At 48.4% G+C, this 17,627-nt stretch overlaps 1 protein-coding gene and 1 pseudogene across 1 annotated transcript; both read right to left on the reverse strand.

The window, feature by feature from the left end:
* Positions 1-266: 266 nt before the first annotated feature.
* Positions 267-17,063, reverse strand: Prp38 (pre-mRNA processing factor 38). Its single transcript, XM_077644592.1, has 6 exons — positions 16,883-17,063; positions 16,655-16,814; positions 13,313-13,434; positions 11,026-11,111; positions 6,645-6,755; positions 267-809 (listed from the first exon to the last, which is right to left on the reverse strand). The coding sequence occupies exons 1-6, from the start codon at positions 17,010-17,012 to the stop codon at positions 315-317; spliced, it is 1,104 nt and encodes a 367-aa protein (XP_077500718.1). The 5' UTR covers positions 17,013-17,063; the 3' UTR covers positions 267-314.
* On the reverse strand, positions 1,822-3,957 carry LOC144110813 (uncharacterized; annotated as a pseudogene).
* Positions 17,064-17,627: the final 564 nt, after the last annotated feature.

Consider the following 17,627-nt stretch of genomic DNA (forward strand, 5'->3'; position numbering starts at 1 on the left):
CCCAGCTTTGAAGACAGTAATAACTGCAAAACTAAAAGGAAAATGGCAAAGTCTTTACAACAAAGGGAAGAAAAATTAATAGGCCTTTGAGAAAAAGAAGTGGTTTATAAAAGGAGGAAAAATTGGCTAATTTCATCAGTTTCAAATTTTTCTTCCTCTATGCTTACAGCAGCATGTATAACAATTATAAACACGATTAACAGTTATCGACCTAGGTCGCTTTGATGCCAACACTTCAATAGCATACATGCAGAGCGAAATAACACTGAGTTGCACAGGTGCACTCCACAGCTTTACTCCCATCACATTTCAGTTCACTTATTTGACTTTCGTTTGTCGCCTTGGTCGCGATGCCGCCGGCTGTGGTGGTCCCGGCTGTCTTTTTCGCGGTAGTCCTTGTCTCGATAGTCTTTATCCTTCTCTCGATAGTCCTTGTCTTTCTCTCGGTAGTCCTTGTCCTTTTCCCTGTAGTCCTTGTCTCGGAAATCCTTGTCCCGATAGTCTTTGTCCCTGTGGTCCCTATGCTCCTTTTCTCGGTGATCCCGGTAATCCTTGTCCCTGGGCTCCCGAAAGTCCCGTCCCTCTCCCCTGAAATCCCTGGAGTCCCTGATATCTCGCAACTCCCGGAAGTCCCTCGAGTCTCGGAAGTCACGTGGTTCCCGGAAGTCGCGGTGTTCCTTGGGCGGCGCCTTGTCGCGGTGGTCCCCCCGGGTGTGTGCCGAGCGGCTTGTGCTCTTGCTGCTGCTGGATGTGTGCTGCGACTGCGATGAGCGGTGCCGCTGTGCATCCTTCTTTGGGTCAGTAGGTGCCTGCATGACGAGAACGAGAACGTGGCCACCAATTACAGAAGGCAGCAAGCAAGCTTGATGCATGTGTACAGTAAACAACACCAAACTACTGCACTTATTTGAATATACGCTGGCCTACTGTTACAAAAAGGGGGCCCATCTATACACATTTTCAGGCAAACTGACATAAATTTTTGTAGAACATTACATATTGCGCTGTTTCTAGAGACATAACGTACCAGCTAGTTTAACTTTGCTTTACTGCCGACTTGCATTTGCGACGAAAAAAGTGCCTGAACACCCGAACCTGGGGTGGCATTCAAACATATTCAACTGTTGCAATTTCAACATGCATTATCATTATCACCAAGCAAACTGAGCCCACTACACAGAAAAGGTTTTTCCCAGTGAGCTCTGTTTGTTCATTTTGTGGCAGCAATGTCACTGTACAGTCGCCAGCCGTTTATTTGGACCTCACAGGGACTGTGGAAAAGTCCGAATAAATAGGTGTTCGAAAAAAAGAGATTCAGAAGAATAAAAAGAAACCCTTTATCTTCATGTATGTACTAGGGCTTGGCAATAGGCTTAAGGGGAGACACCCCTCTTAAAATTATTTTTCTTATTTCTTGATGGATATTCATAAAACATTACCTAGTTTATGCATTTCAAATGTGCACTCAGTTTTCCTGTGAAATAAGTTGTTCTCAAAATATTATGTAATCTTTGTTTGAAACTTGCAGGTAATTTAATTATGTAACAGTAAAGGCCACAGTGAAGTTTAGCATACAGGCATGCTCTAGAATGTCCACTGTGTGAAATAAGGTAATATGAATGTTTTAGATTCATTTGGACAAAAGATATGGCATATTAAACTTTACCTGGGAAAATTCAATATGGCAGCTCATACAAATTGTATTGTTTTAAAATTATACTAATTGGCATTTGGTCTTGTTTTAGTCTTATTTCACTCCCTGAGTTTATCTTTCCAACAAAAGAAGAATTATGAAGCTAGCCCACCTAGAACCAAACATATCATCCCTGCACTATTGGAAATGTGTCAAAATTGTAGTTTTGAGAAAATGAGAAGAAACGTTTCCGACCATGTTTACGTAAAAGTAATAAGTTAAAATTCATACAAATGCACCTGGGGCATAATCTGGATGCATGACATCTCTGTGTCGCCTTTTTGCCATCTTCCTGATGCCCATAGCTGACTCTTTCTTCTTGGTGGAGCTGGAGCTGCGGCGCAAGTCTTTCTCTTTTGCTCTCCTGGAGGCGGTGCTGCTGGCGTTCATGTCCAGCTCGTTCAAGATTGCAGTTGTGGTACATTCACTGCCTGTGTTGAAGCGGAGCACTGCTTCAGCAATGGCTGTTTGCACTGCGAACAGTGATGAATGTTTTTCCTTAGAAATCCGGCTCCAAATAACACAGTGCAAGCTCTCATTCGAGTTTTGTGTCTTGCACCGTTGGCACCTCTCAAGTAGGCTCTTCTCAGCCAGGAGTTTGTACACAGGCAAAAGAGCTTCTGCAACATGCCTTGGTAGGTTGTATTGATGCTTTGCCCTGGCAGCATTGTGGCGGCACCAAGAGCCCTCACCAGTCGGGCAGAGGCTGTGGTTTGGGCAGCCATCAGTTGAGGTGATATGGTAGTAAGTCGCCATACTGCCCGCTGCATAGCGTCTACATCACCCCCGTGTGACTTCAGGGCGCGGCCATAGTATACGCTGAGTCTGGTGACGAGTTGTGCAGTTAACCTGCCTTTTCCGCCAAGGCTTTGTTTGCCGTCTGCTTTGTGCTTTTGTAGCAAGTTGCGGAGTGCAGTCCCCATTCTTTTCTGAATGTGGTTAACGCAGTCCTCTTTCACGACTTCAACAAAGCCATACACTTATGCATCCTGTATAGCATTGAATGTCCTGTTGTCTCCATCACACAGCATCGTTGTGTAGCGCATGTTGTGCTTTTGAAGCGACCTCTCAAAAAGAATTAAACCGGCTTCAAACTCCATCTGCACGGCTTTACTTTCAGTGTTTTTCTGGAACTGATGGCTTTTTTTCCATTCAGCATAACCCGCACTGTCAGGCTTTGGGCCAGTTTTACAGCCGAAACAGAAGTTTTACAGTACAACATAATCAAGCACATAGCCCGTAAAAAGCTGCACGACAGCCCCGATGCCTATGTGGGAGGAATGACCTGTAGTCATCCAAGAGCCGTCATAGCAAACAGCAATGTTGCCCTTGCGCCCGAAGCACAAGTCATCATACAGAGCCTCCACTTTTTGCACACACTGGCTCATGGCAGCTTCGGCCGCCCGTGAGGCTGCAGGCTTCAGTGTATTCTTCAGGTGGCCTTGAAATGTTTTGCTATGCATTCCTCAATGTGAAAGTCCCATTCCCGCAAATATGTCATTGAATGCAGTCTGACCGTTGCCGGTCGAAAGCATCGCGCGACATGCTAACATGTTGATTTCGAACAGGTTGCATTTCTATTTCTTGTGGCCTTCCACTCTCCGTGAGCTCCAAGTTTCCTCGAACTCATCGCACGTATCGCACACGATGGTCAACTTTGTTGCAAGCCCATAACTGCGATCACCACGGCGCAAATGCACGGGGCCACGACAAATCTTACACTGCACAGCTCTCAAAAGTGAGTTCAGTGCATGGAGGTCCGCAATCACGTACGACGCCGCAGGATCCGCTGCCGATGGATGTGCCGACGCCGCTGGATCCACTGCCGACGCCGCGGAAACAGATGCAACGAAAGGCTCTGTCTTCCGCGTTGTCGCTGGCGTCAATTCAAGACGATGAAGTGTCGCTCGTTCACGGGCACTACCTGCGACAGCATCACTATCGGTGACAGTTCGAGCGTCGATGCGTACACGATTGGTGTCGACTCGAACTGACCTTTCGTTGTTCTTGACCAAGAGTGTAGCTGACGACGGCCCCGGCGATGCGTCGTCGGTCACGCCGCCCGGGAGCGAAGCTGGCAACGACTCTGGCGACGGGCAGTCGTTCACGGTGCGGGTGTGTGGCGGTGGCAACGCGGCAACTACAATTTCACTTTTGCCCGGTGGAGGTTGTGCTGGTCCAGGGCCGTTGTGGCTTTTGTTTTTCCTCCGTTTTGGGGTGCCAAACCGACTGAGCGAGTGCTGCTTCGTCCAGCCTCCCGGCATCGTAAACTTCGCGCGGCTAAGACTCTCTCAAAACGGCGCCACGCTTCGGGAACAGGCAAGCCTAACCCGAGGCCTGACCAATCACAGAACGCTATTTTGATCACATGGCTTTTCTCACCAATGAGAACGCGGCACGCACGTTTTCTTTGTGGCTGTTTTGTCCGCGAACGGAAGAACTGCCATGTTACTTACTGATTTAAAAAAAAAGCTGAAGGTGCGAGCTTTGAAATGAGACCAAAACAATGTCGCGGGAGCGCATAGAAGCCGAGAACGGTGGGGCACGATTTGACCTCAATTTAAAGGGCCATACGTGCACCTTGGATATTTAAACGCTTATTACGAAGCAAATACCGATTCTTCCTTTCTAAATGTTCGATGACAGATGCAAAATGACCTCATGGATCCGAATATGGCAAAACTGAAAAACCGATTTTTTTCGCGAATTTTTGTCCCGAAAGAGCCGTGTCCCTTCTTAAAGAAATCGTGAATGTGCTGTTGCACGCTACTCAGTTTAGGTGCAATCAGATCAGCCTGAATCTCGGAGAGGGTCGTGCGGTCACTATAGGCGGCTGAAAGCGCAGTCACTGCATGTACAAGGTCCATGAGCGACGGCAGCAGCGCACATGGTGAGTCATCTTCAGACTCCGTGTCATCGTTCGACGGGCAGCAGAAACCTGATGAATGATCTCGTCGTCATCGAATCGCAATTCTACTAATGCGCAGGTCTCGAAGAACACTTTCGGCGTCAGGAGGGAGAACATCGGATGGCGGCAGATCCTGGGCTGACACGGGATCCGCTTCATTGGTCGCAGCCAATCCAGTGTGCCGAAAGCAGCTTTGCATACTGACAGAGGTCACCGCCTTCCAGGCATCCGCAAGCATGTTTATTGCCGACAGAAGGCTAGCAGTGTACTGCTTGCCGGCGTCGACGCAGGGGAGCATGAGGCTCAAGAGGCATGTTCTGTAGAGGACCTTCAGATTTTTTTTATAATGCCCTGATCCATGGGCTGGAGGACACTTGTGGTGTTAGGTGGCAGAAACTCAGGCGGATGGACTCATGGATCATCGAGATCATTGATGTGACCATGTGCACCGCAGTTATTTACAAAGAGCAGTACCTTCTGGTTTTGCGACTTGAATTTCCTGTCGAGTTTGCGAATGTAGTCGCTGAAGAGCTGCTGCGCGATCCATGCCTTTATGTTGGCCTTGTACAACACGGGCAGCGACTTCACTCCCTTGAAACATCTCGGGCTTTTGGATTTTCCAATGACAAGAAGCGGAAGCTTCTATGTCTCCTACATGCTGCTGCCTACCATTATCGTGACACGCTCTTTACTATGCTTCCCGCTGTGGCAGGGATCACCAGACACAGGAAGCGTCTCTTCCGGCAGCATCTTATAAGAAAGAGAGAGCTGTTTCGTTGGAGTTGAACACATCATCTGGCGAAAACTGGCACAACAGCGACTCCAGTGTGTCGGAGCGATAATTTGCAACAAGGGTCCGGTCAACAGCGCCACTCTCGCCACACATCCTCTTCAAAGCAAGGTCATATCTCTTACTGCAATTGCGGAGCCACCCGTCACTGAACATGAATCCTTTGATGTTCATCCGGAGAGCGAGCGTCTCCGCCCTTTGTTTCAGAAGCTCTCCAGATACAGGAATCAGCTTCGCGACCGTAGCACAGAACCACAAGTGGCGGGTTTCTTTGAGCTTCGGGTGGCTGCCGTCTCTAAAATTTTTTCTTTCCAAGCTGGAAGAACACTTGGATGCTTCGTCAAGAATCTTTGTCTTGTTTCGCATGTAATCTGAGAATGTCTGTCTCGAAACATTAAATTCCCGGGCAACTGCATTCTGAGACCGGCCGCTTTGCACTTGCTGAACAATGGCGTTTTTTTGCCATTGTCATTGTGGTACATTTAACACACTTGACAGCATCTCTAGCGCAGACTACGTGGGCACTGTCAGTGCCATTATGCACCTGACGCAGTGTTTTCATGTGCCGAGCTGGATCACCGCAACCTCCACACAGCACACAAGGCAAACACTCACGGAAACCAGTCGCACAAACTAAAAACGTGGCCTACTCGCAGCATCGTACACGAAGAAATGAATCGACTGCTGGACTGCGTAGACATGGCTTGGCTTAGGTGTTTAGCCGACTAAGCTGAGACTGGAACTGCTGTAGCCACTACCAGAACACGCAGAAACGACGATGATGAGCAGGCGTTTGCGGTAGCGCCACCTCGCGAGGCAGCAAGGAGGCACACTTCAAAACAAAAATCATGTTCAGCGAGTCGAACCATGCATCGGCCAAAGTCAGTAGGGGCAAATGCTGACGACTGAATTGGCTCAAAGAGTGTCCAGACAATCAAATGAGAGGTTGCAAGGTGTCCGAAATTTCGGGAGTTGTCATACATTACGGTCTATGGGGAGAGTGGCGGTGCTTCGAAGCAGTCCGAATAATCAAGCATGTCCGAAAAAACAGTCGGCGACTCTAAAGGCGCACTGATGAATGAAGTTCACGGATTTCTTGGACAGCTCGACTATTCGGACCATTTTCCGGGACCCTCCGAGCCCAAAAAATAGGTCAGCGACTGTATTTCACGTCAGGTACACTAACTGGGCATGATTAAGGAAAAAGGAAAAGCAAGGCAAGTACGCATACCCTGACAAGGACAACTGCTCACCTTAGGGATGTCTTCAATGTCCTCCTCAGCAGAGTCCACATCGTCGAGGTCGTCCTCGAGTGCGCTCACCCGCGGATCCAGCTCACCGTTCTCCTCAAGCACTTGCCGTTTCTGCAAATTTCGCACCGCAAACATTTGGTACCTCCTAATTGTGAACCTAAAGCACTACAGTCAAATCTCGTTACTACGAACACCACATTAACAAATTTTTTAAGAATTCCCACGAAATTGCCAAAAGTAAAAATATTTCAGAACTACGAATTTCAATATAATAATCTTTATTTTTCCATAAAAAAAAAAATGGAGGGGGCTATGGGTAAAAGCTAAAAGACAGCTTGACAAGAGCCCACGGTCCACTCTACAAGGCTATGCAAAGGCATAGGTGAAACACACACAATGCAAACGTATTGTTTAGGCTCGACAAAACAGTGAAAAAAAAAGCTGTTTACAATTCATTGCAAACATATATAGCGGCTATTTGAGAATAATGCACGTTATTTATTCTCCCCTGTATAATCAAGGGACATCAGTATTACGGATCCGGATAAAATTAGCAGCATCACAACCATCTTGTCAAAAAATTGAAAAATTGGCTTTTGGGGAAAGAAAAGGGTGCAGTATCTGTCTCATATATCATTGGACACCTGAACCTCGCCGTAAGGGAAGGGATAAAGGAGGGAGTGAAAGAAGAAAGGAAGAAAGAGGTGCGGAGGGCTCGGGATTTGGAATAACTTCGACCACCTGGGATCTTTAACATGCACTGACATCACACAGCACACGGGCGCCTTTGCGTTTCGCCTCCATCGAAACGGCAGCCGCCGCGGTCGGGTTCGAACCCGGGTACTCCGGATCAGTAGCCGAGCGCCCTAACTACTGAGCCACCGTGGTGTATGAATCAGAAAGCGCCGTTTCTGTGAGTAGGCTCCAAGGGCAGTAGCTATCGTCATCACCATGTCTAGTGCCAAATGCTAGTGCCACCACAAGGCTGTGGTTTAATGTTCAGTAGCCTAGCAGGCCTAGCCACATATTTCTCTCTTCTGTCTTTCTGTTGGGTGTCGGTAGCTGTTGGGTCGTTGGTTGTGCAAGTGTTTTTTTCGTTGCGCATGACCTTACTGCAAAGTCCGGACGTGATCCAACGATGAATGTAGCTAGCGATGGCACCAAAAAAAAAGCGAAAGCAGTTTTCGCTGCAGGAAAAAGTGGATATACTGCAAGAAATCGGCGCAGGGAAAAAGCAAATTGACCTATGCAGACAGCGTGGCATTGCCGCATCGACGGTCGTGACCATTTTGAAAGACCGAGACAAGATCCTCAAACTTCACCGGGAGTCGCAACTTGCTCCTACAAGGAAACAGCTGCGACTGAGAAACTTTCAACACGTGAATGAAGCAGTTCTCACATGGTTTAAAGATGCCAGACTGCCAAACGTTCCCGTATTTGGCCCAATGCTGCAAGAAAAAGTGCGTGAATCTGCTAAGGCACTTGAAATAACTGGGTTTGACACAAGTGCTGGTTGGCTTTTTCGTTTCCGTCAAAGAAACGGAATAACTTTGCAGGCAGTCTCGGGCGAGAAAAAGGCTGCTGACAGAGAAGGCGCGGATTCCTGGCGAAATGATCGCTTACTACGCGCTACTACACATTTGCGACGGGCGATTGCGGGAATTAAAATCATAGAGCCCGAACGGCGAAGGAAATAAAGTTAATCAGTTTATGCGCCTGGAACTAATATCAAAATTCATTCGCGTGAGCAGCAAGCTTTATGATTAAATATGACACTATGCTTCAAAAACATGTTTATTAACAACAGAATGGCAAAGCATATCAAAGTGAAAAATAATCGGTGATGCGCATTTGTTTGCGTTTTCTTTGCCTCGACTCGACAAGCATTGTCTGCAACTTGCCCAACAGCTCCAACGCAGCGTCCGAATATCATCGGCGAAGAAGCAGCGCACAGCCAGATCGAGTGCTGACGCTGCTTCACATGCACTAGGGGGTGGCAATGGATTGTCGCCTCCGTCGGACTCGTCGCTGTCAGCTGTGCTTGCAGCGCCAGAGTCGTGCGGCATCTGGTCACTGCATGCCGCCTGGATAATCTCGGCATCGCTTAACGGCCCCGATGTCTCCACGCCGCTGTCAACGTCCACAAAGCTCTCGAAGTCAATACCCTCCGATAAAGCAGCGTAGGCAGGGTCCAACGCGACGGAGTCGTCACACTGAACATCCAACTTTGCCGTGCTGCAGGTTTCTGGGCCTTCACTGAAGCCGCACTTCCGATAACAGTTCAAGATTGTGTCCGCCTTGACAGCATTCCACGATGTTGCCAGCATAGGGCAGGCTCCGAGCAGATTGACGTCATACGATTTGCTGCTGTCCATACACACAAAAATCCGCTCTAGGAGGTGACGCCTGTACAGTGTTTTGAGGTTTTTAATAACCCCAAGGTCCATAGGCTGCAGCACAGCTGTGGTGTTTTTCGGCAGAAATGCCAGACGGATCGCTTTCAGTCCGCTTATGTCACAATGTGCTGAACAGTTGTCGACAAACAACAGAACATTCCTGTTCTGTGCCGCGAACTTCCTGCCGAGTGTGCGCCGCCAGTCCGTGAAAATTGCTCGCGTCATCCATGACTTTTTGTTGAAAGTATAATCGACAGGGAGAGTTTTTAGGCTTTTCAAGCAGTGAGGCTTCGCTTCTTTGCCTATAACTAGCAAGTGGCACCGTTCCGCACCAGTCGCGTTTGCGCACACCAGCACGGTTACTCTCTCCTTACTTCTCTTACTGCCTGAACACGTGTCACCTTTGTAACTCACAGTCTTGTTTGGGAGCAACTTAAAATAAAGTGCGGTTTCATCAGCATTGAAGACATCGTTGAGCGAGTAATTGGCAAGGTACTTCTTTAGTTGGCCTGAGATCCAATTTTCACACGTATCTTCATCGACTGTGGCTGCCTCTCTACAAACGCTTTTAACCGTAAGTCCGTGACGGGCCTTGAAACTCGACAACCAGCCTTCCGACGCACTGAAGTCGCTTATGCCCATCTGGCTGGAGAAGTCTGCTGCCTTTGCAGCAACTATTGGTCTACTTAGTGGAATGTTCCTGCTGCGAACGTCCTTAATCCATGCCATTACAGCATTCTCCATCTCGGGATGAGCCGCTAATCGTAGTTGTTTCCGCGAGGGCTCCATTTCCTTTTGATAGGCATCGAAGATCGAGTCCTTGTCCTTGAGGTAGGTGGACAGGGTGCTTTCTTGACTGCGAACTTCTCAGCAATCGCTGTCTTTGTTAGGAGACCACGTTTGACCTCCTGTAACATCTCCACCTTTGTCCTTAAATCCTCTGCAGAGTATTTTCCTCGGTTTGCCATGACTGGCACAGTCCATGAGACGTCACCGACTAGACACCAAACAAACGAGGAATATCATGCAACACAAACTTCACTAGACACCGCGGCAACAAAAAGACTACTCGAGGCGCAATAAGTGCCGTGCGTCGCGTGCAGGAGGAGGGAAAACTAGGAAGAGGCCCTCGCTACCTGAGCTGCAAGCAAAAAAGTGTGCCGGAAGTCACACGTTCTCACAAGGGCTACTGGGAGTGTTTAGCCGACGGCATAGCCAATAGAACGCTGGGCGCAGTGGCTTCGTCTGCTGCATGGGCAGGCACGCTGGGACGGCACCTAAGTAGAGGGAAGCAGAAGGGGGGGGGAGCCCGCTTGATTGAAACAACTTTTATTTCTATCAGTAAAAAGGCGCGGCTTCAAAAAAATGTGACGTAACTGCCTCTCCTGAGTACTTTCCTTCCGCCATGGTCACATGCGTCTCCACAGCCGTGGAGGCATCACGGCCGCCTAGGCGCAACGAAAACCTGTAACGGCTTGCGCCACTGCCACCGTGGCCGAAGCATAGGAGGCGCCCGTGCCAGGGTAGCTACCGCACGACCGCGCGTTAGCCAAAAATAGACAAGCCAAAGCTTCGGCGCTACGGCAGGGAGAACCTGCTACGGTATGCACTGGAGGGTTGGTTCGGGCAACGAAATTCACGTCTCGCCTCGTGTGTGCTGTCATGAGTGCTGGCTTATTTTTCTTTCTCATCGTTCTGCATTTAAAAAAAATTTTCAGCGCATTGTACCCGCTACGAGGTGACTTCTATAAGCGAGGAGCAATGCCAGCCATCGGCGACTAGTTCGAATTAACAGACGTAGATATCAGCATATTCAAATTATCGCGAGTTTTAGCCCATTGAAGGACACAGGGCTTTGCTAGGACCTGGCCGTCAGTTCGAATTAAGCGATCTTGAATTAACGAGGTTTTACTGTATGTGCTTTTCTGCTGCTCCCCCCCGCCCCCACCCCATAACACGTTCATAATTACGTAACACGTGCTCACCTGTATCCGAGGCAAGATGATGTCTGCCACCCGCTCCTCACGCAGGAGCTCATCTATGAACTCGTCCATGTGCACCACTGTGTACCCTGCACCACAGAAAAGACGGCAGCAGCTTTAACATTACGGCAGTTTTAAACCACACTGTACCACGACAACGAATGGTCGGTATTTGGTGCATGTCAATTAGGAAAACCTGCATCAATTTAGATATTTGTAGTAGGTGAGAAGTCAGAGTTGCTGCGATAGCAAGTAGGGATCTGTTTTCATTCAGGGTCCCATGTACAGTTGCAGCGGTAGATTTATAAATCCCTCTCGGAGTGGAGAGTTAAAGATGCGGGATGTGGTTTCTCATTTGCAGAATTCATTTCTTGGACTTTTCTTTTTTGAAGACCTCACTGTAGTTTTCGCGGATAAATTCTCACACAGGGAAGAAGTTCAGAACCCCTCCCCCCCGAGCCTGTTCCGAGTGGCTGCACAAGCCCACTATATACAGGGTGTTCTGTATTTATCTGTCCAGGTTGTAAAAAAATTCTCCCGTGCAAACCACTGGTCTATTTCTGCTTAAGCACAGACCACAGGGTAGCTTATGATAGTCTGCGATTTATGAAAAATAATTCAACATCGGAACTTGCCTGGACTGTCCGGAATCAATGAATAACTGGAGTCGTCTGCACGCAGAATTTTCATCGAGGTGACCAAGATAGCCGATTTGAGAGGCTACACCATCTGGCGAACTGAGAGGCAACCAATATCCCTGCTCGGAGCTGGGGTAGGTGTTGCAGTACCTCAGATGGCGCAGCCTGTCAAATCTGCTGCTCCGATCGCCAAGAGGAAAATTCTCCATCCAGACGACTGCAGTTCTTTGCCAATTCCAGACAAGTTCCGATGATTATACTATTTATTAATAAATGCAGACTATCATAAGCTACCCTATGGTCTGTGCTTGACCCCAAACAGGCAAGTAGTTGGCGCAGGAGATTTTTTTACAACCCAGGCGATATGGAACACACTGTATACCGCAGAGCAGAACCCCACTACTACATGCACTGCGAAAATCTGTGCAACTCGTTGAGCCGCAGTGCCTGGCCAGGCAGCAGAGGAATATCAGTGGATAAAAGCCACGGGGCCACTTCACAAGCACACCCCTCTCAAGGCAGAATGCAAGAAATAATCATGCACTCTTGTTTTTGTGAGACAGCTATTCATGCATATCAGCAGAACTCTGTATGAGCTTGTTCTACTCAATGACTACTCTACAACGGTGACGCGGCGCGGCACTGATAGGTAAACAAAAGAAGACTGCCAAGACACAGCTGACACATTTATAAAACAACAGTTGTGAATGCGCACTAGTAACAAGTGACCACATCCATGTAACATGTGCGGATATGTGCTCTGCACAAAGGCAGAGCACATATCTGCATATCTTGCGAATGTGCGCTCCGTCTCCACTTTGTTATCGTGGTCTCTGTCGGTTCCTGTCGCTGGCAGGTGGAGCCTGCTATCCAAGCGGGCAGTGCTTAGTGCTGGGGAGTTCAATATATTCATTTTATGGCAAACCATGTTCGTACATATAAAGTAAAAATTGTATGTGTTGGTTAAAAATATTCAGGAAGAGTTCAATGTAGCTAACAATTCGTGATATCTTTGTTTGACATATTGAGGTTTTGACTGTACCACACAGGCTTTTGAGGGTACAAGTTGCCTTTGGAAAAAATGGCTGGCGGTTTAGCATTGCTAAGCCCGAAATATCATGCGACAGCACGGTTTCGCAGGTGGATGTCACCGGGTACCGCGATTGTGGTGTCCACTGATCCAGGGAGGCAGCTATGTGCCTCTCCTTCCCTCCAAATAAGGGAAGTCTACCCCTTTTGCTGGTTTTCAAAAAAGGAAAGGTGTATAGCTTCCTCAATTTGTAGATGGACACTACTGCCTACTCATAGCGCAACTGAGGTGTCCACTGATCCAGTGAGCCAGTTACACTTGCTACTCAGAGGCTTCACACACATACACAGACACACTGCTGAAACCCGAGGAGTGTGGTTGGAAGCGCTTTCGCACTGAAATACAAAACAAGTTGAATGTCACCACATCCGAATGCAGCGAAGCCAAGAAATGGAAAGCAACTCTGAACCAGATGCATGTGCTTCACTTTGCTCCTATGCAAAGTTCTCCGTGCACTCACGGACAACTTTGGAGGAGCGACCAGGGTGTTAGGTCATCGGTCTTCTCACATCACTGCTGCGTTCAAACGGTATACCAGTGCTCAATGTTAAGCATCACTCACCACCATCGCGGTTCTGGCGACGCAGCTTGCGGTAGTCATTGTACAGGGGCTCAAGGTACTTGTAGCAGTCCAGGGAGCTGCCGACCAGCCGCATGTAGTTGGCGCCCAGGGCACGCACATACCTGCGGCAACAGCCACGTGACACACTTTACCAGAGGGAAGCACTACTCAAGTTGGCACGAAAATTATTGGGAAAACCCTGCATGACGTGAAAGATAATTTAGAGTGGTAGCTGTGTGTATCTCTTTTCGGGCCTGCTTTACGGTGTGCTTTTCCAATGGGGGTTTGTGCCTCACGTCAAAATTATTCACACTTTCATGCGCTATACTAACTGTAGCGACGCTAAACGCGCACCACAAAGTGCTTCCCTCAGTTACACCGCTGGCCTATTTGCACTGAAATTTGACGCAGAGATGGCATACATCACACTTTTTGTTTCAATACCACGTTTGGATGATGTACTTGATTGATTTAACCAGAATTAATTAGAAATACCTGTTGTCTGCTGCGCCAGTGATCCAAAACAAGCAGTTTTCCCTGTAAGGGATACTGGTGGCATCCTGTGGTGCCTATCCGAGGTATGACTGTTTCAGCATCGAAGCGGCGACGAATGGGTGGAGAAGAGGCATGAGCGGCTCATCTACCTCCCCATCACAGCCTTAATGCTAAAACAGTCATACCTCGGATAGGCACCACAGGATGCCACCAGTATCCCTTACAGGGACAACTGCTTGTTTCGGATCGCCGATGCAGCGGACAACGCGGATTTCTAATTCTGATCAAATCAGGCAAGCACATTATCCAAATGTAATACTTAAACAAAAAGTCCATTGCATGCCACCTCTGCATCAAATTCCAGCGTGAATAGGCGAGAGGTTTAACTGAGTGAAGCATTTTACTATCTTTGTGTAGCACACTGCAACAGTCAGTTATAATGGTTGCCACTGAAAACCATATACGGCTGTCCGAGAGATCATCAGGCAGCCGTGCTAGCCTTGCGTTGTGTAGCACCGCGCTGCCTAATGTTGGTGTAAAACGTCTGTGGAATTCACTCATCCTCTAGCACTGGGATGTACCATGCCCTACATAGGTGCAAGTGAGACTACAGTGCACTGCCTTGCTAAAGGCAAAGAAACGCTCAATGCAGACTGTGTTGTATGCTGTTTGGTTTTGTGGCGTTTAATGCCCCAACGTGACTCAGGCTATGAGGGACGCTGTTGTGGCGGGCTCCGGGTAATTTCGACCATCTGGGGTTCTTTAGCGTGCACTGAAATCGCACAGCACACGGGCCTTGGAATTTTGCCTCTATCGAAATGCAAACTGCTAAGGCCGGGATCGAATCAGCATCTTCTGGTTCAGCAGTCGAGCACCATAACCACTGAGCCACCGTGGCGGCTTTGTTGCGTGCTGTAGCATGCAAGTATGCAAGGTAGCACCATATGCCACAGTAATGCCCTCTGTGTGCCAACATCACATGTGCGATCGAAACTGCACAAAGCAGGTGTGTGGCTGGTCTGGTGGGAAAAACACTTGGCTGTAAACAGTGTGGAATAGCAGGTATGACACACACCAAGTCTAGAGCCACTGGGCAAGTTTTCAGAGTACCACGCTCCTTTTCCACGTGCCGTCAGGCTTGGAAGATATATGGCCACCGCGGCCCAAAGTTGCCAAGCCAGCAAACGCCAACATCTGCCAAGAATTTACATAAGCCACAGGGCTCCCAAGCCCCTGGTCGTTTCTCTAGGACCTGCACGCATGCGCAAGGTCCTGCTTTAATAATTTATGAAGATTACTGTTTTACAGTTTTCTCTAAGTGCTTGTTCATGATGTCTACAAGTTAGCTGTGTCAACTATGTGGAACTTGTTAAGTTATTGCATATAATAACAACATTGATATGCCGAATGCACAAGGAACCACGGATGTGATTGCAGTGCTTGGAACATCAGGCATGGGCAGTCAAGAAGCTTTCAAATCTGGTGGCGAGGAGAGGAAGATCGCGGTACATTTACAACTTATCCAGGGACTCTAGTCATGACAAGAATGGCAGCAGGGAAATGTGCAATGTGTCCAACACCTGGCCTCCTAGGTAAGCACACAACAAAAAACTGTGGTCTGGAGAGGACAACAAAGTATCAAAGACAGTCTGCAGCAGATGTTTCAGCTGCGGTGATTTCTTTAGGAGCACCACCTGGTGGACAATGAGTTCGGCTGACATAAATGACGAACAATTAAAGATGCAAGCACTTTTCAGCGGCAGTTACTTCACAATCGAAACAGCTATGACTGGAAAGAGAAGCCACAGCCATTACTTCCTCAGGGCCAAAACTGCTAGCAGCTGTCGCTCGCTAATGGCTGTGGATGCAGCTCCGCGTCTCTGTACAGTTCTTTACACACTTCAAATTAAGTGTGTGTCTGGCAACAATTGATTACAAGATTTACGTGCAACACATAACGCAGAAAATAGTGAAACGTTCTGAGCTACAAAATGTTTTCCTGGCGTGCTTACGAATTATGTCAATAAAAATTACTGCTCACAGGCTGTGCTCCAAAAGTAATCATTAGGACTTAAATGTGCACCACCAACCGGCACAGCTTTGGTCACAGGTTTCTCAATAAGAAGTTTGATTATCCATTCCTTCTTGAGCTTCAACAAGCTTGAGCTTTGGCAAGATAAGTGCTGGTCCTTAAGGGTAACGGAGTGGATTCCAAGAGAAGGTAAGCGTTGCAAGGGGGCGCCACAAAGTTAGGTGGGCGGATGAGATTAAAAAGTTTGCGGGGATACGGTGGCCACAATTGGCAAAGGACAGGGTTAATTGTAGAGACATGGGAAAGGCCTTTGCCTTGCAGCGGGCGTAGTCAGGCTGATCATGATGACCTTTAACCTCACAGTGCCGAGCTGTGCAGTAAACAGAAAATGTGGTGGCTTGTATGCTTTCTGCTTTTCTCGACCGAGCTGATAGAACAGACGATGGGCGCCGTTAGCCGGTACCATTTCTTGAGCAGTCGGAGGCGGCCGCGTTGCGGCTACAGCGTCCGTAAAAGCTGAGTTTACCGAACGCCGAGTTTCCTCCTGCGCCACGCAGAGGGTTCGTAATGGGTCCCTGAAAATTCTAAACTCCCGACGAGGAGAAACCGCCAGTTCCCTTCACTTTTTTTTTAGCTGAGGTTTTGAACTCTGGGCGATGCAAAACGAGTCAGACTAGATGGCCCATGGTCCCAGTGACTTGTATGTTCACGTATATTTTCGAAAAAAGGCTGTAGCTGCGTGATCGCCTCGCCACACAAGAATGAAGTCCGTACCACACAGCACGAATCGCACCGGCGACGCGCGCGCGTCTTACTTGAACTCATCCTGACGAATAAACTCCACAACGATGTCCTTCTCTGGTTGGATCTGCAGCATCTTGAGCAGCAGGCAGAGGAACGGCGCCGGTTTCACGTTCCCGCCGTACACGCCGCCGATGAAGCGCAGTTCCATCGCCTTGTCCACCAGCAGTTCGGCTGAAAATACATACGAGATACGCAGAGTCGGGAAAAACGCGGCAGCCAAAAAGACAACAGAAACGCACCTGTGAGGGCGAAGCATTCTTCTTTCCAGTACCGGGAATCGTAGATACGCGACCTGATGATCTTCTCAACCAAATACTGTGGGTTTGTACCGCGCACGGAGTGAGCATCCTTGACGGTGCGGTTCGCCATTTTGTTTGGCGTGCTTCGTGTTTCACCTCTTGTCCGCTGTGTTATTGGCGCGCACTTATCATCAGCGATTTTATTTTAGGCACCTACAAAAAGCTGATGCAGAAAAAATATATCTGCTTGGCAAGAAAATTGGGATTGTCAGAATTTATGTTTACTAAAAGCCGGGTTTATTGAGTAACTATAAGCAGTTGGTCGGCAGGACACGAGCACTCAATGATCATGAGAAGGTCCATGTCGTGTCTGTCCATCTCATGGTTTTCTGCGCTTCATGACTCTCCTCGTTCCTTGTTAGCGCCAGAAAAAATCCATTTCGAGACCTTACCTACGCATCATCGTTATTCTACGCGCCTAAATCGGCGAAAAATTTAAAATTGGTTTTTGGCGCTGACCTACGCTGCCTGTTGCGTCTGTTGCCGTGGTGACAAAAGGCCGCCTGCCGAAAGGGCCGTAACTGAACGAGAAAGTGGCGCTAGCATCTGTAAAGCAGCAGCCAAAGGGTGGGGGGGAGGTCACGAAAGGCTGTCCGCGCGCCCGTGCACGACCACGAGGGTGCGCCTCACGCTGCTACAGTGAGGTCTACATGGATCCATCCATGTAATGAGTCTGATTTTCCCG

This window comes from Amblyomma americanum, chromosome 11 (assembly GCF_052857255.1).
Source record: "Amblyomma americanum isolate KBUSLIRL-KWMA chromosome 11, ASM5285725v1, whole genome shotgun sequence".
Taxonomy (NCBI): Eukaryota; Metazoa; Arthropoda; class Arachnida; order Ixodida; family Ixodidae; genus Amblyomma; species Amblyomma americanum.